Here is a 26,246-nt window from a genome sequence, read left to right as displayed (position 1 = left end):
ACCATTCATAATATAGATTCATGTGTCATGAATGTCCCTGCAAAATTTCAACTCAATCGGACCACAAATGCCCATCGATCGGAGCTGTTGATCAAGACTGGACAGAATTTCCAAAATGCTGTTTTTTCCCACTGCAAGCACGGTCCGGATAGGCCTTCCCCGGGTCCGGACCGCATTTCTAGAAACTCCATTTCTACTCCGTAAAGCCCTGTCCGGATAGCCCATTAACCTGTCCAGACACCCCGTAAGTTTTAGGCCCAAAAACTTGATTTTAAGTGGGTTAGGTCTAGGGTTTTGTCGGGGGTATATATACATCATTATAGAAGAGAGAGGTACAAATTTTCGCCCCCAGACAGTTCGTCGGAGGCTGTGCTAAGAGAAATCATATGTGGTGAGCGTTAATTGAATCTCTTAGAGTTTTAGTTATTCATTTGATAAATCTACAGTTGAGAAGTTTATCGGAAGGGTCTGGTAAAGGAGAATCACGTTGAAAAAGATTGTGAGTAAGAAGACGAGTTGTAGGCTTGTCGATCTTACAGAGTCAAGGTCTTGCAAAGGGTTGTAAGTGTTCCTAGTGTCTGTAATCTTTAGATAATCTTTTGATAGTGATTTCCTGTGTTTGGCTGCCCCGGAGAGGTTTTACTTTTAGATCGGTTTCTAAAAGGATTCATTTTCGTCACAAAAATCCTTGTGTGTGATTGTTCATATTTTGGTGATTGTTTGCTTTGATAAATATCCGTTAATTCCACATAAAATTGTGATATGGAGTCGGCATAACGTTTTTCAAACTCTAATAAACTTAGCAAACCCACCTCCCAAAGCTAATCACAACCTTGATAGACACTCTGCTTACTACACTTCTATTGCCTATGACTAGGTTTAATATGATTTCAACACGATTTTTTTTTTAATAAAAAAAAAAACAAAACACTGAGTATTAGTAAGAATCACTAATGATTTAGATAATGATGTGGATCTTAGCTTTTAAAGGAAGATGATCTTGGTTTCTACACACTCAAAACATTTGGCTTTTACAAGTTTAACTTTAAACCAATTTTTATTGGGACTACACTATATTTTTGTCAAATTCAATGGAACAATCAATGTTGTGGTTTTAGTTCGGGAATAGTGCACATAATGCTTGGAATATTAGACGTAATGGTATATGTAAATGAGTAATGTTGTAAATCACATCGGATGATTTTAAGACATTTACATGTATATACCATTGGCTCTAATATTTAAAAAGCATTCTGTGCACGAGTCCCTATTAAAATTGTAGAGTCTTAAACCACGAGATTGATCTTTCTATGGAAATCTACAGAATTATAGTGTAGTCCCCATAAATTTTGATCTAAAGTTGAACTTTGTAAAAGCCAGATGTTAAGTACTGAGTGGACATCAAGATCGTCATCCTTCAATTTACGGTGAAGGCTAAGATCGTTGACTTGTTGGAAAACAAGAAAATTACAGGCTGAATTCTTGACAAAGCTTTAACACAAAAACAAATCAACCCAAAAATTCCCAAGAAAATCATGATGTTTCCCTGAAGATATTCTTCCTAACAGAACTGAAAATTCTCTTAGAAAGCAAACAGAGAGAGCCAGCAAAAGTAACAAAAATCCCACAATGTGTTATGTTCTTTCTATGTTCCCACAAAAATATCAAAACCCAATGCATACAAAAATCTCTCCCAAAACTTTACAACCAAAATAAATAAAAATAAAAATAAAAACTTTAGCCCATATATTCCTTCTATTCATTCTATCAATATCCCAAATGAAAATCAAATTAAGGCCAACAAATAAACCCCCAAATTCATCCAATCTCTAATTCGAAACACCCACGACAATTGCTATCAATTAACAAACATCAAAATGCCCAAAACATTTGTCAACCAAAAAGATGATAGAAGAACACATGTGCATATATTGATCAACTCAATGGTCAAGCTCCCCATCAAGGAGAAGGAGGCTTCCCACAACAACAAAGTTCAACTCGGATTCTTCTATCCTTTTCCTTTTTTGAATCTCAACAATCCTGCTTCTCTTCTTTTTTATGTTATACCAATAAAGTTTCCCTGAATACTCATGCATCAAAACCTCTTCGCCATTGTTTGAGAGGGCTAAAGGCTTGGAGTAGGAAGGAGTTTGTTGTGGACTATGCGGCAACCTATAAAGCCATGTCCAATTGCTCGCCGCCACCCCGTACTCCTTCATCACCCAAATGTCCAAAAAATTGTTCACAATTAGCCTCCCAAACACACAGGCATCCTCCCAAGATCATCAAATGTGTGTTGTATTCGAAAAACGGTTTAATTTTAATCGGAACCGCATGCATTCGAAATTTCTCAGTGTTGAGATCGAGTGCGACAATGGCACTTGTTAACCCGCTCCGACCAGCCACCCAATGCAAAGCACCGTTCAAGGAAGCCGAGCAATGCATATGCAAATACAAATCCTTGTGAGGCCATTTGTCTTCCACCATTCTCCAAGAATTTCCTCTAAGACTATATACATGATGACCAACTTCGGCCACACTTGCAAGATCAGAGGCAAGCCGTGGACGGGGCTTCAAAATCCATACAACCTTGTAGTCGTCGTTGATTTGGTCATACCCAAATGCTACTTTTAACACATAATCATCAGGATTTTCTATCGGCTTAAAGGGTAACTTTTTGTATTTTCTGATCAATGGATTCCAAATCACAATCTCATAATTGGGATATTTGTTTATTTCTTCAAAGGAGCAACAAAAGGAACAGATATGGAGGCAAACCAGGCCGTTGCAATGGCCTACAATTTTATTGAACATTTCTCCTGGATGGTTGAATGGCCGGTAGATCTCCACCGGCTTGCTGGACCGTTTCTTGTCGGAAAAGTTTACCGAGTAGTAAGTCTGCGGCGTAAGGCCCTTGTGTGCTTCTGAAATGAGAGCGCGTTCTCGGTTGGTCTTAATGGAGCGATTGAGGTGAATCTCGATGAAATCTGGGTCGTTGATTAGGACAAACCATGACTTCGAAACGCACTAAAAACGCAGTAGAGGTTTGACGAACAGTAGAGAAAGCATTTCGGTGATGAGCTCTGGGGGGGAATATAGTCGTCATTCTTCTGTAGATTTTGGCATTTTGCAAGTTTTGGCGGTTGAAGTTGAGTGAAGTCCGTACAATGGGCTGATGGATTTTCCTAGGCCTTGGGGTAAGGTGGGCCTTGGCTGATAGATTGGTTTCTTATTCAAATTAATTATATAATATTTTTTTTAAAAAAAAAAAAATGAAAATTAGGTTATTTTTAGCATTTGAATTGACCTCACATCACGTGTAAAACGAAAATTATTAAAGTCTTCCTTCAATTTTTTTTTTTTTTTTTTTTTTTTTTTTTTTTAAGGATTTTCGTATGCCTTTCTTATAAATTCAAGAAAATGCTTATGGATTTTACGATTTATTTCTAGCAAGAATGAGATCTACATTGAATAAATGATATATTCATTTACGTGGTAAGACAAGAAGGAATTATGTAGGACGGCAATCCCTATTTTGGGTGAAAGCAATGGCAATGGCAATAAAATTAAAAAAAAAATGGTTTTTGTGGTTTTCGGTTGGCCTAAATTACAGATCACTTTATATGGTACAAAAATAATTTATAGGTCATTGCAGTTGACCTAAATTACAAATCAGTGAGTAAACTATTATTTTGGCCTACTCTGATGATCTATAACATAATTTTTATACTATAGAGAGTGATTTGTAATTTAGGCCACCTACCGGGACTATAAATTATTTTTTATACCACATGAAGTGGTTTGTAAAACTCTATAAGGATGTGGTGTAAAACTCTATTTTACAGCCTTCAATAAAAATTTGACACATCAGCTAAAAACACCAAATAAAATAGAGATGAAAACCCTTTCTCCTTCATTCAAATCAATCCCACCACCTACCACCCTTCACCCACCTTCGAGCCCCGATACCAGAATCTCCAAAACCAATCCAGACAGTAGCTCAGGTGGATTTTTCAATTGGTATTTTGTTTACGATGTATTTTTTCAAGAGAAAGAAAATTATTTGATGTAAAGAGTTATATTATTTTTTGGTGTTTCAAACTTAGGTGTCTGTTTCCTATTCGAGGATGCAAAACACAGTTCACACCACGACATGATTGAAGTTATTTTCAAAAAGGTAATTATAATCCTTCAATTTGAGGACCTAGCGATTTTTATATCTCAATTTGATTCCAAAATGTGGCCTCACGTTCATTTTCCTTTGTAATTTGTCCATTTGTTTGCAGTTGGCAGAGGAGAGTCAAACGAGACAAAGTATCAGCGATCCCTTGAATTTCTTTTGAAAAGAATAGCCACACATTTTCTACGGAAGAGAAAGGAAGGCAATTTCCTCTCTTTTTTTCAGCTCTTTGCATAAATAAACCCTTCAAAATCAAGTTTAATGATTAAACAATATTCCACATTTAAGTTTTAAATGTAAGAATTGATACAAAATAAGGTATGAAAATGCTTTCTTTACCAAAGAAAATATGCATATTTAATCTCAAAAAAAAAAAAAAAAATGCATATTTAAGCCAGCCATTATCATAGAGTGTAGTCGAACATTCGTGGCTAGATTTAAGGTCGAACGTTCTTCACTAGGGTTTTTGCTCAAACATTCGATCACTAAGCCAAAAGTTCAAATTCTTATTTCCAATGAAGCCTAATGAACTTAATTAGTAAACCCATTAGCTCTTTCAAAGCAAATCACAAGCTCAATAAACATTTGGCCTACTACACTTATGTCTATGACTGGGTTTAATATTGTTTCAGTAGGGTTTAAAAAAATAAACACTGGGTACTAGTCAGGATCATTAATGATTTGGATAATGGCATGAATCTTAGCCTTCACTGCAAATCAAAAGAAGATGATCTTGGTTTCCACACACTCAAAACATGTGGCTTCTATAAGTTCAACTTTAAACCAAACTTTTTTGGGACTACACTATATTTTTGTAGAATTCAGTAGAAAGATCAATGTTGTGCCTTTCGAATCTACGATTTTAATCAGGACTAGTGCATATAATGCTTTTGGAATATTAGAAGCCAGATGTTGAGTGTGTGGACACCAAGATCATCATCCTTTGATTTACAGTGAAGGCTAAGATCCATACCATTATCTAAATCATTAATGATTTTGACCAACACTCTGTGTTTAAAAAAAAAAATGGCATATAATTAGTAGCAACATTACATTTATGCTTGGTGGCTTTCTAAGGGAAATCTAAATGATTTTCAACTAGTCTTCACGCATGGTATATATAGTGGTGAAAACTAGAGGTTAGAGACGATAATGTAAAAAAATAAATTAAAGCTGCCGATGTGTCTTATTTGAAGGAAATGTGAACGAGTGAACCTAGTTTACTTACCCAAAAAAAGGTGTTCAATTATATTAGATTTACATTTGTCTATTTAAGAGTAATGTTATTTAATGATTTTTGAAAATTTAAACATTTTTCTGTTTTTTTTTTTTTTTTTGTTGAAAAGTATACTTTAACCCCCTCCAAGTTTGAGCCAATTTTCAATTCGACCCCCAATGTTTCAATTATTATAATGTACACCTCCAAAGTTTAAATTTTTTTTTCAATTCGACCATCAATGTTTCAATTTTTACAATGCACTCTCCAAGGTTTAAAATTTTTTCAATTCCGCCTATCCATTAATCGCTATCATCTTTTCTAACGGAAATGTGATCACGTGACTCACATGTGATCACTTATGTGCCTGCCTTCCCCAAAATGCCCCCAACCCATCTCTTCGCAGTTGAATTCAACACTATCCAAGACTTCGAGTCCGTCGTCTTCTTCAAAACCCAGAAAGCCAATCTTGTCATTTCCTGTAGATCTCTCACCGATCCTCTGGGAATTTATGTTCATCGGGTTCTCTGCTTCAACAGGTTTGCTCGCTAGCTCACACCACCTCTTGGGAAGAAGCTTCAAGATTAACGGGCAATCTAGCCCTTGATCTCTCTTCTTTGCCTTCTCTACCAGGGCCCAAGAAGAACTACACAGCTCTAACAGTGGGAGTTTCTGTTGCAATGGTTATTCTTGCACTAGCTGCAATCGCCATTGCCATTTACATCTTCAGAAAGATAAAGAACGTCGACATAATCGAAGATTGGGAGCTCGAACTAGGCCCGCATCATTACTCTTACGAAGAACTGAAGAAAGCAACCAATGGCTTCAAAGACAAAGAGCTACTCGGGCATGGCGGATTCAATCGAGTTTACAAAGGGACGCTTCCAAATTCGAAGGCCGAAGTTGCGGTTAAGAGAATCTCGCACGATTCCAAACAAGGGTCTGTCTGAGTTCATTTCTGAAATCGCTAGCATCGGCTAGCTTCACCACACTACAAAAAACGAATATGTTGAAAAATTTTTGACATGTCAGATGTGACACGTCAGAATTTTCTAACATGTCAAAATTGGCAAGTCAATAATTTAAAAATTATTAAAAAATAATAATTTTTCTTTTTAAAAATTTTTTCTGGATTTTTTTTTTCAATTAAAAAATTTATTAATTTAAATTATTTTTCAATTAAAATAATATATATTTTTAAAATTATTTTCACCACCGTGGACGCCCTTTCACCCCCAGCTCTCTCCCTGATCCCTTCTTTTCTCCATTTTCTCCATTTTCGTTACTCCCCCCAGCTCTCCCTTGGCTCTCTCCCTCTCTTCTTTTCTCCATTATCTCCATTTTCTCTTCTTTTCTCCATTTTCGTTACTCCCCTAGCTCTCTCCCTCTCTTCTCTTCTCCATTTTCTCACTCTCTCTCTCTCTCTTCTTTCCTCCATTTTCAAAAACCCAAACCCAAAAAATCTTTAAAAACCCAAAAAATCTTCTTATCTCCTTTTCTTTTTCTTCTTCTTCTTCTCTTCTCCTTTTCTTTTTCTTCTTCTTTTGCTTTTCTTCTAGCTCTGTAGCCGTGTAGAGAGATTGAGAGAGAAGAGCTTTTGCTGCGTGCAGAGAGAAGAGGGAGATTGAGAGAGGGAAAGAAGATCTGTAATTAAATAAGAAAAGAAGATCCGGCGGAAAGAATAAATAATAAAAGAGGGAAAATTAAAGTTAAATGTCTCGCTTTTTTTTTATTTTTTTTTTTGACGTGCTAAAACTAGCACGTCAGAAATATATATATAAACCTGATATTAAAAAGAAAAAAAAAAACATTAAGAAATACTGACGTGCTAGTTTTAGCACGTCAGAAATATAAATAAACCTGATATAAAAAAAATAAATAAATAAATAAGAAATACTGACGTGCTAAACTAGCACGTCAGAAATTTCTGACGTTTAAGAAATATTGACGTGTCAAAATGACACATCAATATTTATTAGCGTGTCAAATATTGACACGTTAGGAAATCCTGACATGTTGAATGTAACACTTCAATAAATATTGACGTATCATATTCAACACGTCAAAAAAAAATTGTTGACGTGCCACTTTTGGCACGTCAATAATTACTGACGTGGCAAAATTCTGTTATTGTTTGCCACGTCAGTAACCATCCTGTTTTTTGTAATGCCACCAGAACTTGGTTCAGTTAATGGGTTGGTGTCACAAAGGAGGCGATCTTCTTCTTGTATATGATTTTATTGCCAATGGGAGCTTAGACAAGTTCTTGTTTGATGAGCCAAAAACAGTTCTCAGTTGGGAGGACATGTTCAATTGAAAAAATTTTAAACTTTGGGGGTTTATTGTAAAAATTAAAACACTGGGGTCAAATTGAAAGAATTTTAAACTTTGGGAGGTGCATTGTAAAAATTGAAACATTGAATGGGGGTAAAGTGTATTTTTCCCTAAAAAAAATTAATTTTTTTGTTTTTTGTTCTTTTTATTTTATTTTTTGGGACTATTTTTGTTTCATTGAAAAAAATGTAGGGTTAGTTTTATCTTTTTTGCTAGCCTTGTGGGACGTTAATTTTTTGGTAATTTGAGGGGACATTGTCGCAATTGAAAATTTGGAGAAGATATTGTCAAATGGATGGTAACTTGTAGGAAGTATGTAGAATTTTTTTTCTAATATATATATATATTCTCATAATTGGAGCCTTAATTAGAGGATATTGACTAATCTTTACTATAATTAAGGTTGATGCATGGTAGTGTAGTATTGATTACCGGTGTTATATTATAATCTTAGAATTATAGTTTTCATGTGACAGTTTGGCCGAGTGGTCTAAGGCGCCAGATTTAGGCTCTGGTCCGAAAGGGCGTGGGTTCAAATCCCACAGCTGTCAACTTGCTTTCTGTAAACCTTTTTAAGTAACACATATTCTTCCTTTCGAAGGTCACCCTCAAGCAACCAAAAAACTTCCCTTTTTGCACCTTCAATTATTGAAGGTCACCACCTTCAATGAACAGTGGGCAGATTCTCTCTCATCCTTTTGCCCACACCCTTTTTTTTGGCTCAACTCAAAAACCAGCCAATCTCTTTGCGCCATCAATGGCAACTTGTCCATGTGTTGCGGCTGCTTGGTCAAAGCCGCGTCCACAACCCCACAGAAAGCTACAGTGCTAGATTTCCAAAATCTGTGTACTTCTACACAACTTGTAGCCGACCCATGTTTGCAAATCTTAATTTTAGTTTAATTTAACTCTTTCCCAAACCATTTTACACTACATTACTCACTGGTTCCATCTACAGAAAACATTGAATATTGGCGCAAAAGACAAGTTTATGTGAACTTAGGTACATGGCTTTTTGTTTTTATGTAGCTGTTGGTGTGAGTAGGCAAGCATTTGGATTTTACTTGCATGTTGTAGGTTTTTGGATATGTTTGTAGGCTTTGTGACATTGAAGTCATAATGGGATGGCTTCAAAGTCAAATTTAGTTTACTTGTTATGATTCAAAGAATCGAATTTTTCTTCCCTGACAAGATCAATTATTGGAATGGAATGATTTTGCTTATAAATGAAGAATTCAATACAGCAGCATGCATATCAATAGCCTATCAGTGTCTGGCATTTCCACAGCAATGGTATCTAAACGAGTCAGTTTGATTGTAGTCATAGTCTGCTCTATTGTAGTTACTGTTCTATCAGAAGAATCGAGCTTAGAAGTTCAGATTGACGCCTTGAAGGCTTTCAACAATTCCATCACAGATGACCCTTTTGGAGCACTTGCAAATTGGACAGACAGGAACCACCACTGCAACTGGTCTGGTATTTCTTGCGACTCTTTATCAAATGTCATTTCGATTTCTCTGGTTGATAAGCAGCTCAAAGGTGTAATTACACCGTTTCTTGGAAACCTTTCAAGCCTCCAGGTTCTTGATTTAACTTTGAACTCGTTCACCGGCCACATTCCGGCTCAGCTGGGACTTTGCTCTCAGCTCACTGAGCTGATTCTTTATGAAAATTCTCTTTCAGGTCCAATTCCAACAGAACTAGGAAACCTCAAAAATCTGCTGGCACTAGATTTAGGTGATAACTCTTTAAGTGGAAGCATCCCTGAAAGCATTTGCAACTGCACATCATTGTTACAATTTGGTATCGTTTATAACAATCTCACAGGCAGAGTCCCATCAAACATAGGCAATTTAGCTAACCTTCAACTTTTGGTGTTGTATGGGAACAATTTGGTAGGTTCTATACCAGTGTCCATTGGGAGGTTGGAATCTTTGCAAGCTTTACAACTAAGTGAAAACCAACTCTCTGGAGCAATACCTCGACAGATAGGGAACTTGTCAAATTTAGAGTATCTTATCTTGTATGAGAATTCGCTAGTTGGGAGAATACCCTCAGAACTAGGTCGCTGTAACAAGCTTGTATATCTTGAACTAAACAGCAATCAGTTCACTGGAGGCATTCCCTTTGAGCTTGGAAACTTAGTTCACCTAGAAAAGTTGCAGTTGTACAAGAATAGGTTAAATTCTACCATTCCCGCCGCCTTGTTCCAATTGAAATCATTAACCCATCTAGGACTTTCAGAGAATGAGTTAACTGGAACAGTACCCTCTGAGCTAGGATCACTGAGATCATTAGAAGCTTTGACCCTACATTCAAATAAGTTCACCGGGGAGATTCCTTCGTCCTTGACAGACTTGACAAATCTAACTCGGTTGTCTATGAGCTTCAATTTCCTCACAGGGAAGCTTCCATCAGATATAGGATCCCTTTACAAACTGGAGAACCTAACCATGAACAACAACCTTCTCGAGGGATCCATTCCAGCTAGCATCACCAATTTCACCCATCTTCTAACCATAAGCTTATCATTTAACAGATTAACAGGCAGAATTCCTCAGGGTTTGGGGCAGTTGCGAAATCTTACTTTCCTATTTCTTGCATCCAATAAAATTTTAGGAGAAATCCCAGACGACCTCTTCAATTGCTCGAATCTTCGTACTTTAGACTTGTCTCAGAACAGTTTTAGTGGAGTGCTAAAGCCTGGTATTGGAAAACTTTCCAGTCTCCAGATTTTGCGAGCCCATACAAATTCATTCGTAGGGCCAATCCCACCTGAGATTGGCAATTTGAGTCAACTTATCTCCTTATCACTTGGTACAAATAGTCTTTCAGGCCTTATTCCATCAGAAATATCTAAACTTTCTCTACTCCAAGGGCTGTACCTGGATGACAATGCTCTAGAGGGTTCAATACCTGAGGAATTATCTGAGCTGAAACAGCTAAACGAGCTCGCGTTGCAACACAATAGGTTCAAGGGTCCAATTCCAGATGGAGTTTCAAAACTCGAGCAGCTTTCATATTTAGACCTTCATGGTAACATGCTTAACGGGTCCATTGCAAGAAGCATGGGCCATCTTATTCAGCTGATGACCTTGGATCTCTCCCACAACCATCTCACGGGATCGATTCCTGCATCTGTGGTCGCAAGTATGAAAAGCATGCAGATATATCTGAACTTCTCATACAATTTCTTGGCTGGAACTGTTCCAGATGAGCTCGGCATGTTAGCAATGGTACAGGAGATTGACATCTCAAACAATAATCTTACGGGGATCATTCCTGAAACGCTTGGCGGCTGCAGAAATTTGTTCTCTCTTGATCTGTCAGGGAACAAACTCTCTGGTCCAATTCCAGCTGAAGCACTTCCTCGAATGGATATGCTTTCTCTCTTGAATCTTTCAAGGAACAAGTTAGATGGTGGGCTCCCTGAAGAACTAGCAAGTCTGAAGCGGCTTAGCTCCCTTGATCTTTCTCAGAATCAGTTGAAGGGCATTATCCCTGAGAGCTTTTCCAATCTTTCCACCTTGAAACGTCTCAACCTTTCTTTCAATCAACTTGAAGGGCATGTTCCAGAGTCAGGCATATTTAGACACATGAACTCATCTAATTTGTTGGGCAATCCAGATCTATGTGGAACTGAATTCCTCAGGCCCTGCAGCAAAAAGAGTTCACATCAGCTATCCAAGAAGACGGTGTTGGTTCTTCTGGTACTTGGATCTATTTTTGTACTTCTATTGCTAGTGTTAGTAAGTATAATCCTTCACCGGCGCACCAAGTTACGTAAATCAGAAGGGGTTGAGCATCCTGAATCAGATTACACTCTGCCGGCATTGACCCTCAAGAGGTTTGAACCAAACGAACTAGAAAATGCTACAGGTTTCTTCAGCAAAGACAACATTATCGGTGCCAGCAGTTTGAGCACCGTTTATAAGGGCCTACTGGAAGATGGGCGGACCGTAGCTGTAAAAAAGTTGAATTTACATCAGTTCTCTGAAGAGTCTGATAAGTGCTTTAATCGAGAGATCAACACCCTGAAACAACTGAGGCATAGGAATTTGGTGAAGGTCCTTGGGTATGCTTGGGAGAGTAGAAAACTGAAGGCTTTAGTTCTGGAATACATGGAGAATGGGAACTTGGATAGCGTTATACATGACCCCGAGGTGGACCAGTCAAGGTGGACATTGTCTGAGAGACTCAAAGTTTTCATTTCCATTGCAACTGGGTTGGAGTACTTGCATTCTGGATATGGTTTCCCCATTGTTCATTGTGACATGAAGCCTTCTAACATCCTTCTGGATGAAGACTGGGTAGCTCATGTGAGTGACTTTGGAACAGCTCGAATACTTGGAGTTCATCTTCAAGATGGAAGCAGCCTTTCAGCATCATCAGCATTTGAAGGCACTATTGGCTACTTGGCACCAGGTAACTCATTACTTGCCCTTCTCAGTTATCAAGTTTATCTCACATAATTCTTGCTGTCAGATTATCCTTACTGTCTCTGGAATTTTCACTTTTTCTTTGCCATTTGTCAGTCGTCAATATACTAAAACTTGTTTGTTCTCTTATCAGAGTTTGCGTATATGACGAAAATCACAACAAAAGTAGACATATTCAGCTTTGGTACAATAGTCATGGAGTTTCTATCGAAACGAAGGCCAACAGGACTCACAGATCAAAAAGATGGGCTGCCTACCAGTTTGCGTCAACTTGTGGAGAAAGCTCTTGCAAATGGAACGAACGGTCTTCCTCAAATTCTGGACCCTATGCTGGTGCTGAATATCTCCGAGAAGCATGAAGAAGTATTGGAAGAGCTACTAAAACTAGCATTGTTTTGCACCCACCCAAATCCTGAGGATCGACCTGACATAGATGAAGTGTTGTCTGTACTTTTGAAGCTAAGCAAGCGCATATAGTACCAAATTCATGCTATATTTTCCCTCAGTGAAGATTATGGTAATGAGTTATAGCCATACTTTGATGCTGTCATCGGGAAGGGAAAAAGTCTGCAGACTAAATTGATCGTGGGCCAGTGTGCCTATATTGGCATCATAACTTAATCTATGAAATAGTTTGATTTTGTTGGAAACCCTGAAGTATGCTTGGCAGTGACAATCAAATTCTCCCTTATTGTTTTTCCATTTCGTTTTACAAAGTTTTGTGTGCATCAAGGCGAAAATTGAAGAAGCACTCTAGAAAAAGGCAATTGGGTATGTTTGTGAATGTGTTTTGGGAGCATTTTTTCTTTTTGGTTTGAAAAAGTGATACAACGTAACATAAAGGCGAAAATTATTTTTTATTTTTACCAAAGAAATTGGAATGAAGATAATAAGAGAAAAAATAATGCAAAACTTGATTAAAGAAAAGTTTCTAGAAATCAATTGTTGAACACCAAATTGCTTAAAAGAGATTTACACAACAATTATTTGCAGAATTAACCTCCTGGCTGAGTAACCTGATATATAAATCTATACAAGTAAAGTTTGCATCAGTGGTATATAAGGCCAAATGAATTTATATGTAGCATCATCTTATTAACAAAACAAACAAGGAAAAAAAAAATACTTGCATAACATGTCCTGATCCAAAATTCAACAATCACCATAAGAGTTGAATTCCTCCAAAACAAGCTGATCATTTTCATATCGAAAGTGCTCACAATTTTAATACAAATTCTGAAACTAAAATTGCATTAAAGGGTACAAAAGGGAAAATATGAAACATGGGGTTCCTTACTTCTTAGGTCTTAGGAGGATCATTCTGCAAAAATTCCTCTATACTTGAAGGGAACTCCAGGCCTCCAACGCCACAATCAGCACCCTCAGAAACAAAAGCAGCCTTACCCAAAAGCAAATATGCCAATCTCAAAGGCTCCCTCCTCTCCTCCACGCCACACCCATTCATAAAATACTCAATCCACCCCTCCAACCTCTCCACTTCCTTTCTACACTTTGGGCCCTTAAACCCAACAATCTTTGCATAAAACCCATCTTCCCAATCACAAGAATTTCCACCACTGCCATCACCCAAACCACCTCTCTCCCTCTCTGCCTCTTCTTCTTTCTCCTCACAATCTGATAAACCCAAGAGCTGCATTAACCGTTGGATATCGTCAACTGCGTCGTTTTCAGCTTCAACTACGGTTTTGGGGTGGTCTAGGCCGTCGGATTGAAGTTGGGTTTGTGGGGAACTTGAGAGGAATGCTTGAGGGGGTTCACTGTTGTCTTGGAGGGTTGAGGTGTGGGAAGCGGATTGGTCAAAGTGGAGGTATATTGGTGAGCCTAGAGATTTTGTTGACAAGTCTTCAGTCTCTGGTAGTGGGTGTGGTGAGAGGGTGTGGGGTTGTGATGGTTCTTCTAATTTCAATCTCTTCTCAACCTGTGAATTGGGAAACCAATGCAAAGCAAAAGCAGCAAAACTGAGAATATATGTATTTACAAAGCAAATGAGAAAGAAAGAAAGAGATACAGAGAGGGGTGGGTACGATTTACCTGCTTGAGAGAAGAGAAAAAATTGGAGTGAAGAGAAGGTGGTGGTCGCATATATTTTTTTTTTTCAGTATCGATTGATTACGATGATTGTGGGTTATATAAGAGTATTCAAAATGGGCTCCTTAAATACTATTTTCATTCAAATTTGAGCTAATTTACAAGAAAAATATGTTCCGTTAAGAATAATCATATTCAACCGGCCTGTTAAATCCTGGGTTTCAAGGCCATTGCCCGGATGGGAAGATTCCGGGGAAAAAACAAAACATGGAAACGCGAGGTATCGATCCTCGTTCCTTTCGCTCAGCACTGGCGAAGGCTCTACCAATTGAGCTACGTTCCCATGCAGTGAAAATGGACATGATTATTTTTGAAATAACATTTGCTGGTACTCTCTGCAAAGATAGGTAAAAGCTTTTTTTGGCAAATAAAAGAAATCATTCAAATCCACTATGGACAGGTGGCTGAACTTGACCATGTCCAAGGGTTAGATTCTCTCCAAATAACAAATAAAAATATAATATTTACATTACTCAAATTATATATCCACTACCAACCAAATATATATATATATATATATATATGGGGATAAATGCATAATAAGTCCTTCTTTGTGGTTGGCCTAAATCACAAAAAGTTTCTTATGGTTTTAAAATGAACACAGAGGTCTTTTGAATATGTCAAAAAAACGATTTAGTCCCGGTAGCTAAATTCGGTTCAAAAATTTGACAGATTTCGTTAGTTGTCACATCAGCACTAATGAAATGGTGACAAGTGTTGCTCTTAATAAAATATATATATATATATATATATATAAACAAAAAAATATTTTTTTTAAAAAAAAAACTGTATAGTGTTCTCTCCTCCCCCATTTCATCGTTCTCTCCTCCCCGTTTTCATCTCTGTCTCTTCCCCCATTTCATCTCTCTTCCCTCTCCCCTCACCGACGGCCGGCAACAAAGACCATGATGCCGAGCACCGCTAACGACAAGCCAGCCACATCTCCAATGACGAGTTACAACCGCTGACAACTGAAGCAGTGAAGCTCATCAATTCTCATATATTGCCACGAACTAGAACCACTTTTTTTGGATGAATTAAACCCACTTCTTTTCTTCTTTAACAAAGGTGAGAGGATAAGAAGAGTTAAGGAAATTGAACTGGTTGGGCAGCCACCCCTTTGCTTCTTTTTTCTTTTTTTTTTTTAAAAAAACAATTTTATATGTTTAATATATTTATATTCTTTTTTATTAAGAGCAACACGTGTCACGATTTTATTGGTGTTTACATGGCAACTAACGGAATCTGTTAAATTTTTTAACGAAATTTGACTACAGGAACTAAATTGTTTTTTTGGCATACCCCAAAGAACTCTAAGTTCATTTTGATACCACATAGAGTGTTTTGTAATTTAGGCCAACTACAAGGATTGATTATGCATTTATCCCTAAAATATAAAACCTATAATATCTTAATGACATATCATGACACCGCCACATAGGGGCAGAATCTGAATAATAAGAGAAAAAACACAATTGGGTATGTTTATTAATGTGTTTTGGGAGCATTTTTTTGTTTTTGGTTTGAAAAAGTGTTAGGACATAACATAAAGACCAAAATTATTTTTTGTTTTTACCAAAGATATTGGAATCATGATAATAAGAGAAAAAATAATAGAAAACTTGATTAAAGAAAAGTTTCTAGAAATCAATTGTTGAACACCAGATTGCTTAAAAGAGATTTACGCAACAATTATTTGCAGAATTAACCTCCTGGCTGAGTAACCTGATATATAAATCTATACAAAGTAAAGTTTGCATCAGTGGTATATAAGGCCAAATGAATTTATATGTAGCATCATCTTATGAACAAAACAAACAAGGAAAAAAAATACTTGCATAACATGTCCTGATCCAAAATTCAACAATCACCATAAGAGTTGAATTCCTCCAAAACAAGCTGATCATTTTCATATCGAAAGTGCTCACAATTTTTATACAAATTCTGAAACTAAAATTGCATTATAGGGTACAAAAGGGAAAATATGAAACATGAGGGTCCTTACTGCTTAGGTCTTAGGAGGATCATTCTGCAAAAATTTTCTTTATAAACGTTGATCTAAGCACAAGGCCTAGCAAGACAATTAACAATCAAACGAAGTCCTTAATTTCAATTGTTTGTCTTTCTTTGAGGAGTAATGTTAAATGACATTCTCATGTCCTCTCAAAATTTATATGACTTTTAAAATTATCGTTGGATTTGTGATATATTACTATTAGATTTTAATCAAATGGTAATTTTAAAAATCACATTAATTTTGAAAATGTATATGCATGTCTTCCTTTTAACATTACTCCTAGTAAAATTTTAAATACCGCAGCAGCCAACCCTCCTGATTGTTATTCTTACCCATAGCACAACTCAAAAGCCAACCAATCTCTTTAGCTGTCAATTACAATATTTGTTAGACCGAGAGATTAATTCTCGAACTAGGAATTCCGAATCCTGTTAGTATTAGTCGCCTTGAGTTCATTGATGTTCTAATAGGACTGAGTCAAGTTATGGTTCAATCGAACTTAAGGGAACACATGCAGTTCTCACCGTATAGGCCCTTCTTGTACGGTCCCCGTGAGTAGATATTACTTTGGTCATGTACAGGTAAAATAGCTACAGTTTGCTTCCTCTGCCTGCTCTTTTGAATAAAAAAAAATGAGAAAGTCCACATACCCCCCTCAAACTGCTATCTAATTAACAATATTCTTTCCAAACACTCAATTGCGACAATGTCCCCTTCAAACTACCAAAAAATTGACAATCAATGACAAAATACCCTTAATAAAATAATAAAACAAATTAAAACAACTTTTTTTTAAATACAAAATATAAACTAGGATGTGAAAATTTAAAATTTTCTCATTTTCTTCTTTTTTTTTTTTAAAAAAAAAAAAAATTATGATCATTTTTATCTTTTTGTTAGTCTTAAGGGAGACATTATCAATTTTTTGATAGTTTAGGAAGATATTGTCGCAATTAAAAGTTTGAAAGAAATATTATCAATTAAGTAATAGTTTGAGCGGGTATGTGAACTTTTTCCTTAAAAAAAAAATAATAAAAAAAATATATATAAATTGCAACTTGTTTATGCTAGATTGGTCAAAACCGCGTCGACCACGCCACAGAAAGAAAGTGATAGACTTCCCAGTTCCCACATCTTTTCGTGCTACATTAATCAACCGGTGAATAGCATTAATTCTGGGGCAAAGACGAGGACTTTGTATTTACGTATTGGTGTGCGGGTAGGAAGGCATTTGGATTGCCAATTGGGCAGGAGGAAATTTCCTCCAGTCGAATTTAATAAATTAACTCGTGTCTTTTAAGATATGAGAGATATTTTTAAGGAAAAAATTTACATACTTTAATCAAACTACCACTCAATTAATAATGTCTCCTCAACCTTTCAATTATAATAATATTTTCCAAATTACTAAAAAATTGACAATGCCTCCAAGGCAAAAAAAAAAAAAAAAATGTTGTCTCCAAGGGATAACTCAATCGGCTGTGAACCACACCTAATGAAGCGGAGGTCACTAGTTCGAATCCCCTATCTCCCTTCCCTTATGTGGACATGTCAAAAAAAAAAAATGCTAAGTGTTCTTCTAGTTCTAAGTGAATATTATTTTTTAAAAATTGGGTGACAAAAATAAAGAACTGATGGGACCAATTCCTAACTTTTTACTTTTTTATAAAATAATATCCACGTATGACCAGAACAACATCTAACATTCTTAAAATGTAATTATAGCCTACCCGACACTAAGTTCCAAACAAATTTCTCTCGTAAATACCAGGTTTTGTGGTGGGGTTAGGGACAGTTATGTGATGGCGGGGGTTTAAGGGACCGTTGGAGAGCAAGTTACAGGAGATTTATTTGAACAATTCAACTAAAGTAGTCATTTTGGTAGAAAACGCTTTTGTTGAGATTAAATTCTCAGTCAAAGAAAGAGAGATAAATCTAGGTTTGCTATGTGTTAAAGAAAGAGAAGAAAGATGAACAGATGAGGAAGAAAGAGACTCTTGGACTTTCTCAAACACACAGAATGAATTTTTGACGTTAGTGCAGAAGGATTTAACAGTAAAGGGATTCTGTTAATTCTATTAAAAAACATGTATCTTTCACGAGTAATAATATAAGAAGGATTAGAGTTTTCCTAAAGTCATCCAAATGTGATGTGACATTTAAAATCACCATTCAATTTGAGAAGATCATTATTGAATTTTAATCTATTAGTAATTTTAAATGACACGTCACATTTGGGATGACTCTAACTCTCCTTATATCATTACTTGTCTTTCACATGATATATAGAGTTTTCTGTCATGACCTCAAAGTCCTTTTTGACCTCAAGTCAAATTAAGATTTCTTGTTATGATTAAAAAAAGCAAATTTTTATTCCCTGATATGATAAATTATTGGTAGGATTTTGTTTATAAAATGCACCATTCAATTCAGCAGCACAGCCACCAGTGTCTGGCATTTCTACAACAATGGTAGCTAAAAGAGTCAGTTTGATTGTAGTCATAGTCTGCTCTATCAGAAGAATCGTGCTTAGAAGTTCAGATTGAGGCCTTGAAGGCTTTCAATAATTCCACCACAGATGGCCCTTTTGGAGCACTTGCAAATTGGACAGACAGGAACCACCACTGCAACTGGTCTGGTATTTCTTGTGACCCTTTATCAAATGTCATTTCGATTTCTCTGGTTGACAAGCAGCTCAAAGGTGTAATTACACCGTTTCTTGGAAACCTTTCAAGCCTCCGGGTTCTTGATTTAAGTTTCAACTCGTTCACTGGCCGCATTCCGGCTCAGCTGGGACTTTGCTCTCAGCTCACTGAGCTGACTCTTTATGAAAATTCTCTTTCCGGTCCAATTCCAACAGAACTAGGAAACCTCAAAAAACTGCTGGCACTAGATTTAGGTGATAACTCTTTAAGTGGAAGCATCCCTGAAAGCATTTGCAACTGCACATCATTGTTACAATTTGGTATCGTTTATAACAATCTCACAGGCAGAGTCCCAACAAACATAGGCAATTTAGCTAACCTTCAACTTTTGATAGTGCATGGGAACAATTTGGCAGGTTCTATACCTGTGTCCATTGGTAGGTTGGAATCTTTGCAAGCTTTAGACCTGAGTAAAAACCAACTCTCTGGAGCAATACCTCGACACGTAGGGAACTTGTCAAATTTAGAGTATCTTATCTTGTATGAGAATTCGCTAGTTGGGAGAATACCCTCAGAACTAGGTCGCTGTAACAAGCTTGTATATCTTGAACTAAACAGCAATCAGTTCACTGGAAGCATTCCCTTTGAGCTTGGAAACTTAGTTAACCTAAAACAGTTGCAGTTGTTCAAGAATAGGTTAAATTCTACCATTCCCGCTGCCTTGTTCCAATTGAAATCATTAACCCATCTAGGACTGTCAAGGAATGAGTTAACTGGAACAGTACCCTCTGAGCTAGGATCATTGAGATCATTAGAAGTTTTGACCCTACATTCAAATAAGTTCACCGGGGAGATTCCCTCGTCCTTGACAGACTTGACAAATCTAACTCAGTTGTCAATGAGCTTCAAACTCCTCACAGGGAAGCTTCCATCAGATATTAGTTTGCTTTACAAACTGGAGAACCTAACCATGAACGCCAACCTTCTCGAGGAATCCATTCCCGCTAGCATCACCAATTGCACCCATCTTCTAACCATAAGCTTATCATTTAACAGATTAACAGGCAGAATTCCTCAGGGTTTGGGGCAGTTGCGAAATCTTACTTTCCTATTTCTTGCATCCAATAAAATTTTAGGAGAAATCCCAGACGTCCTCTTCAATTGCTCGAATCTTCGTACTTTAGACTTGTCACAGAACAGTTTTAGTGGAGTGCTAAAGCCTGGTATTGGAAAACTTTCCAGTCTCCAGATTTTGCGAGCCCATACAAATTCATTCGTAGGACCAATTCCTCCTGAGATTGGCAATTTGACCCAACTTATCTCCTTATCACTTGGTAAAAATAGTCTTTCAGGCCATGTTCCATCAGAATTATCTAAACTTTCTCTACTCCAAGGGCTGTACCTGAATGACAATGCTCTAGAGAGTGCAATACCTGAGGAAGTATCTGAACTGAAACAGCTCAGTGAGCTCGCGTTGCAACACAATAGGTTCAAGGGTCCAATTCCAGATGGAGTATCAAAACTCAAGCAACTTTCACATTTAGACCTCCATGGTAACATGCTTAACGGGTCCATTACAAGAAGCATGGGGCATCTTATTCAGCTGATGACCTTGGATCTCTCCCACAACAATCTCACGTGATCAATACCTGCATTTGTGGTCGTAAGTATGAAAAGCATGCAGATATATCTGAGCTTCTCATACAATTTCTTGGCTGGAACTGTTCCAGATGAGCTCGGCATGTTAGAAATGGTACAGGAGATTGACATCTCAAACAATAATCTTACGGGGATCATTCCTGAAACGCTTGGCGGCTGCAGAAATTTGTTCTCTCTTGATCTGTCAGGGAACAAACTTTCTGGTCCAATTCCAGCTGAAGCTCTTACTCAAATGGATATGCTTTCTCTCTTGAATCTTTCAAGGAACAATTTAGATGGTGGGCTCCCTGAAGAACTAGCAAGTCTGAAGCGGCTTAGCTCCCTTGATCTTTCTCAGAATCAGTTGAAGGGCATTATCCCTGAGAGCTTTTCCAATCTTTCCACCTTGAAACGTCTCAACCTTTCTTTCAATCAACTTGAAGGGCATGTTCCAGAGTCAGGCATATTTAGACACATGAACTCATCTAATTTGTTGGGCAACCCAGATCTATGTGGAACTGAATTCCTCAGGCCCTGCAGCAAAAAGAGTTCACATCAGCTATCCAGGAACAAGGTGTTGGTTTTTCTGGTACTTGGATCTATTTTTGTACTTCTATTGCTAGTGTTAGTAAGTATTATCCTTCACCAGCGTACCAAGTTACGTAAATCAGAAGGGGTTGAGCATCCTGAATCCGATTACACTCTGCCGGCATTGACCCTCAAGAGGTTTGAACCAAACAAACTAGAAAATGCTACAGGTTTCTTCAGCAAAGACAACATTATCGGTGCCAGCAGTTTGAGCACCGTGTATAAGGGCCTACTGGAAGATGGGGGGACCGTAGCTGTAAAATAGTTGAATTTGCATCAGTTCTCTGAAGAGTCTGATAAGTGCTTTAATCGAGAGATCAACACCCTGAAACAACTGAGGCATAGGAATTTGGTGAAGGTTCTTGGGTATGCTTGGGAGAGTAGAAAACTGAAGGCTTTAGTTCTGGAATACATGGAGAATGGGAACTTGGATAGCATTATACATGACCCCGAGGTGGACCAGTCAAGGTGGACATTGTCTGAGAGACTCAAAATTTTCATTTCCATTGCAACTGGGTTGGAGTACTTGCATTCTGGATATGGTTTCCCCATTGTTCATTGTGACATGAAGCCTTCTAACATCCTTCTGGATGAAGACTGGGTGGCTCATGTGAGTGACTTTGGAACAGCTCGAATACTTGGTGTTCATCTTCAAGATGGAAGCAGCCTTTCAGCATCATCAGCATTTGAAGGCACTATTGGCTTCTCGGCACCAGGTAACTCATTACTAGCCCTTCTCAGTTATCAAGTTTATCTCACATAATTCTTGCTGTCTTACTGTCTGTCGAATTTTCACTTTTTCTTTGCCATTTGTCCATCCTCAATGTGCTAAAACATGTTTGTTCTCTTATCAGAGTTTGCATATATGACGAAAATCACAACAAAAGTGGACATATTCAGCTTTGGTACAATAGTCATGGAGTTTCTATCGAAACGAAGGCCAACAGGACTCACAGATCAAAAAGATGGGCTGCCTACCAGTTTGCGTCAACTTGTGGAGAAAGCTCTTGCAAATGGAATGAACAGTCTTCCTCAAATTCTGGACCCTATGCTGGTGCTGAATATCTCCAAGAAGCATGAAGAAGTATTGGAAGAGCTACTAAAACTAGCATTGTTTTGCACCCACCCAAATCGTGAGGATCGACCCGACACAGATGAAGTGTTGTCTGTACTTTTGAAGCTAAGCAAGCGCATATAGTACCAAACTCATGCTATATTTTCCCTCAGCGAAGATTATGGTAATGAGTTATAGCCATACTTTGATGCTGTCGTCGAGAAGGGAAAAAGTCTGCAGACTAAATTGATTGTGGGCCAGTGTGCCTATATTGGCATCATAACTTGATCTATGAAATAGTTTGATTTTGTTGGAAACCCTGAACAATGTTTCGCAGTGACAATCAAATTCTCACTTATTGTTTTTCCATTTCGTTTTACAAAGTTTTGTGTGCATCAACATTTTGAGGGTTTCTCGGAAAGGGCATGAAAATTGAAGAAGCACTCTAGAAAAAGGCAATTGGGTATGTTTGTTAATTTGTTTTGGGAGCATTTTTTTGTTTTTGGTTTGAAAAAGTGTTGTGCCGTAACATAAAGACGAAAATTATTTTTTGTTTTTACCAAAGAAATTGGAATGAAGATAATAAGAGAAAAAATAATGCAAAACTTGATTAAAGAAAAGTTTCTAGAAATCAATTGTTGAACACCAAATTGCTTAAAAGAGATTTACACAACAATTATTTGCAGAATTAACCTCCTGGCTGAGTAACCTGATATATAAATCTATACAAGTAAAGTTTGCATCAGTGGTATATAAGGCCAAATGAATTTATATGTAGCATCATCTTATGAACAAAACAAACAAGGAAAAAAAATACTTGCATAACATGTCCTGATCCAAAATTCAACAATCACCATAAGAGTTGAATTCCTCCTAAACAAGCTGATCATTTTCATATCGAAAGTGCTCACAATTTTTATAAAAATTCTGAAACTAAAATTGCATTAAAGGGTACAAAAGGGAAAATATGAAACATGGGGTTCCTTACTTCTTAGGTCTTAGGAGGATCATTCTGCAAAAATTCCACTATACTTGAAGGGAACTCCAGGCCTCCAACGCCACAATCAGCACCCTCAGAAACAAAAGCAGCCTTACCCAAAAGCAAATATGCCAATCTCAAAGGCTCCCTCCTCTCCTCCACGCCACACCCATTCATAAAATACTCAATCCACCCCTCCAACCTCTCCACTTCCTTTCTACACTTTGGGCCCTTAAACCCAACAATCTTTGCATAAAACCCATCTTCCCAATCACAAGAATTTCCACCACTGCCATCACCCAAACCTCCTCTCTCCCTCTCTGCCTCTTCTTCTTTCTCCTCACAATCTGATAAATCCAAGAGCTGTATTAACCGTTGGATATCGTCAACGGCGTCGTTTTCAGTTTCAACTACGGTTTTGGGGTGGTCTAGGCCGTCGGGTTGAAGTTGGGTTTGTGGGGAACTTGAGAGGAATGCTTGAGGGGGTTCACTGTTGCCTTGGAGGGTTGAGGTGTGGGAAGCGGATTGGTCAAAGTGGAGGTATATGGGTGAGCCTAGAGATTCTGTTGACAAGTCTTCAGTCTCTGGTAGTGGGTGTGGTAAGAGGGTGTGGGGTTGTGATGGTTCTTCTAATTTCAATCTCTTCTCAACCTGTGAATTGTGAAACCAATGCAAAGCAAAAGCAGCAAAACTGAGAATATATGTATTTACAAAACAAATGAGAAAGAAAGAAAGAGATACAGAGAGGGGTGGGTACGATTTACCTGCTTGAGAGAGGAGAAGAAATTGGAGTGAAGAGAAGGTGGTGGTCGCATTTTTTTATTTTATTTTTTTCAGTATCGATTGATTACGATGATTGTGGGTTATATAAGAGTATTCAAAATGGGCTCCTTAAATACTATTTTCAGTCAAATTTGAGCTAATTTACAAAAAAAATATGTTCCGTTAAGAATAATCATATTCAACCTTCCTGTTAAATCCTGGATTTCAAGGCCATTGCCCGGATAGGAAGATTCCGGGAAAAAACAAGACATGGAAACGCGAGGTATCGATCCGCGTTCCTTTCACCCAAGCACCGGTGAAGGCTCTACCAATCCTCTACCAAAAATACAAAAATATATATATATATATATATGCCAAAAAAATAATATAATCCCAATAGTCAAATTCGGTTAAAAAATTAAGCAGATTCTGTTAGTTGCCACTTCAGCACTAATGAAATGATGACACACGTTGTTCTTAATAAAAAAAATATAAATATATAAAAGTAAAAAAAAAAAAAACTAAAAAATATTTTTTTATTTAAAAAATAAAAAAATAAAACTGTATAGTGTTTTCTCTTCCCCCATTTCATCGTTCTCTCCTCCCCGTTTTCATCTCGGTCTCCTCCCTCATTTCATCTCTCTTCTCTCTCCCCTCACCGACGGCCGGCAACAAAGATCACAACGCTAAGCAACGCTGACTATGAGCCAACCACATCTCCGACGATGACTTACAACCGCTGACGACTGAATCATTGAAACTCATCACTCCTCCCCGTTTTCATCTCGGTCTCCTCCCTCATTTCATCTCTCTTCTCTCTCCCCTCACCGACGGCCGGCAACAAAGATCACAACGCTAAGCAACGCTGACTATGAGCCAACCACATCTCCGACGATGACTTACAACCGCTGACGACTGAATCATTGAAACTCATCAAAAATAGTTCTTTATTTTTTATATTCAAAAGTTTCATTTATTTTTTCTTCAAAAAAAAAAATGGAAACACGAGGTATCGATCCGTGTTCCTTCAACCAAACACTGGCAAAGGCTCTACCAATTGAACTACATTCCCATGCTGTGAAAGTAGACATGATTACTCAATAAATAATATTTGCTAGTCCTCTTTGCAAAAATAGGTAAAAGTTCTTTTTAGCAAATAAAAGAATTATAAAAATATGATGATTTTTATCCAAATCCACTAGGGACAGGTGGCTGAACTTGACCATGTCCAACTATTAGATTCTCTCCGAATAACAAATAAAAATATAATATTTACATTAATCAAATTATATATCCGCTACCAACAAATATATATATATATATATATTGGGATAAATGCATAATCAGCCCCTCCTTGTTGTTGGCCTAAATTACAAAAAGTTCCTTGTTGTATCAAAATGAACTCCAGAAGTCTTTTGGGTATGCCAAAAAAACAATTTAGTCTCTGTAGTCAAATTCCGTTAAAAAAATTGACAAATTCCGTTAGTTGCCACATCAGCACTAACGAAATGGTGACACGTGTTGCTCTTAATAAAAAAATATATATAAATATATAAAACTAAAAAATATTTTTTTCTTTTTTAAAAAAAAAAAAAAAATTGTATAGTGTTCTCTCTTCGCCCATTTCATCGTTCTCTCCTCCTTGTTTTCATCTCGGTCTCTTCCCCCATTTCATCTCTCTTCCCTCTCCCCTCACCAACGGCCAGCAACAAAGACCACAACGCTGAGCACCGCTGACGACAAGCCAGCCACATCTCCAACGATGAGTTACAAACGTTGACGACTGAATTAGTGAAACTCATCAAAAATACTTCTTTATTTTTTTATTCAAAAGTCTCATTTGTTTTTTCTTCAAAAATAAAACAAGCAAAATAAAAAAACATTGAAACGCAAGGTATCGATCCCCGTTCCTTTCACAAAGCATCAGTGAAGGCTCTACCAATTGAGCTACGTTCCCATACTGTGAAAGTAGACATGATTATTCAATAAATAACGTTTGCTGGTACTCTCTGCAAAAATAGGTAAAACATCTTTTTGGCAAATAAAAGAATTATAAAAATAGGATAATTTTTATCCAAATCCACTATGGACAAGTGGCTGAACTTGACCATGTCCAAGGGTTAGATTCTCTCCAAATAACAAATAAAAGTATAATATTTACAATACTCAAATTATATATCCGCTACCAACAAAAAATATATATATCTATAGCGTTACATGCATAATCAGCCCCTCCCTGTAAAAAAAATATAAATATATAAAACTAAAAAATATTTTTTTTTGG

General features: G+C 37.2%; 3 protein-coding genes, 1 non-coding gene and 1 pseudogene across 5 annotated transcripts; 3 read left to right on the top strand and 2 right to left on the bottom strand.

The window, feature by feature from the left end:
- Positions 1-1,940: 1,940 nt before the first annotated feature.
- LOC132169413 (F-box protein CPR1-like) lies at positions 1,941-5,156 on the bottom strand. Its single transcript, XM_059580448.1, has 3 exons — positions 5,133-5,156; positions 2,332-3,027; positions 1,941-2,213 (listed from the first exon to the last, which is right to left on the bottom strand). The coding sequence occupies exons 1-3, from the start codon at positions 5,154-5,156 to the stop codon at positions 1,941-1,943; spliced, it is 993 nt and encodes a 330-aa protein (XP_059436431.1).
- A 3,045-nt stretch (positions 5,157-8,201) lies between these two features.
- Positions 8,202-8,281, top strand: TRNAL-UAG (transfer RNA leucine (anticodon UAG)). Its single transcript has one exon. It is a non-coding gene; the product is annotated as a tRNA-Leu (tRNA).
- Positions 8,282-8,774: 493 nt separating this feature from the next.
- LOC132171559 (LRR receptor-like serine/threonine-protein kinase FLS2) lies at positions 8,775-12,870 on the top strand. Of its 2 annotated transcripts, XM_059582911.1 has the most exons (3): positions 8,776-9,207; positions 9,415-12,156; positions 12,304-12,870. In XM_059582911.1, the coding sequence occupies exons 1-3, from the start codon at positions 8,979-8,981 to the stop codon at positions 12,645-12,647; spliced, it is 3,315 nt and encodes a 1,104-aa protein (XP_059438894.1). In that variant the 5' UTR covers positions 8,776-8,978; the 3' UTR covers positions 12,648-12,870. The 2 variants fall into 2 exon arrangements, with proteins under 2 accessions (XP_059438893.1, XP_059438894.1); XM_059582910.1 differs by having other exon boundaries at positions 8,775-12,156.
- Positions 12,871-18,764: 5,894 nt separating this feature from the next.
- On the top strand, positions 18,765-22,714 carry LOC132171355 (LRR receptor-like serine/threonine-protein kinase FLS2; annotated as a pseudogene).
- A 248-nt stretch (positions 22,715-22,962) lies between these two features.
- On the bottom strand, positions 22,963-24,206 carry LOC132172229 (uncharacterized). Its single transcript, XM_059583691.1, has 2 exons — positions 23,965-24,206; positions 22,963-23,851 (listed from the first exon to the last, which is right to left on the bottom strand). The coding sequence occupies exons 1-2, from the start codon at positions 24,013-24,015 to the stop codon at positions 23,213-23,215; spliced, it is 690 nt and encodes a 229-aa protein (XP_059439674.1). The 5' UTR covers positions 24,016-24,206; the 3' UTR covers positions 22,963-23,212.
- Positions 24,207-26,246: the final 2,040 nt, after the last annotated feature.

This window comes from Corylus avellana, chromosome ca2 (assembly GCF_901000735.1).
Source record: "Corylus avellana chromosome ca2, CavTom2PMs-1.0".
Taxonomy (NCBI): domain Eukaryota; kingdom Viridiplantae; phylum Streptophyta; class Magnoliopsida; order Fagales; family Betulaceae; genus Corylus; species Corylus avellana.
This window is presented reverse-complemented; position numbering and strand designations above follow the sequence as displayed.

What these genes read in the sequence shown, in the direction of transcription:
- LOC132169413 (XM_059580448.1), bottom strand. Translation starts at nt 5,156, where the DNA reads ATGGTATGGATCTTAGCCTTCACT. An exon ending in TATGGATCTTAGCCTTCACT is followed by an intron (nt 3,028 to 5,132) that starts GTAAATCAAAGG and finishes CTGCGTTTTTAG; the next exon opens with TGCGTTTCGAAGTCATGGTT. An exon ending in AGAAATTTCGAATGCATGCG is followed by an intron (nt 2,214 to 2,331) that starts GTTCCGATTAAA and finishes TGGGTGATGAAG; the next exon opens with GAGTACGGGGTGGCGGCGAG.
- LOC132172229 (XM_059583691.1), bottom strand. Translation starts at nt 24,015, where the DNA reads ATGCGACCACCACCTTCTCTTCACTCCAATTTCTTCTCCTCTCTCAAG. An exon ending in TCTTCTCCTCTCTCAAGCAG is followed by an intron (nt 23,852 to 23,964) that starts GTAAATCGTACC and finishes CACAATTCACAG; the next exon opens with GTTGAGAAGAGATTGAAATT.
- LOC132171559 (XM_059582910.1), top strand. Translation starts at nt 8,979, where the DNA reads ATGCATATCAATAGCCTATCAGTGTCTGGCATTTCCACAGCAATGGTA. An exon ending in TATTGGCTACTTGGCACCAG is followed by an intron (nt 12,157 to 12,303) that starts GTAACTCATTAC and finishes TTCTCTTATCAG; the next exon opens with AGTTTGCGTATATGACGAAA.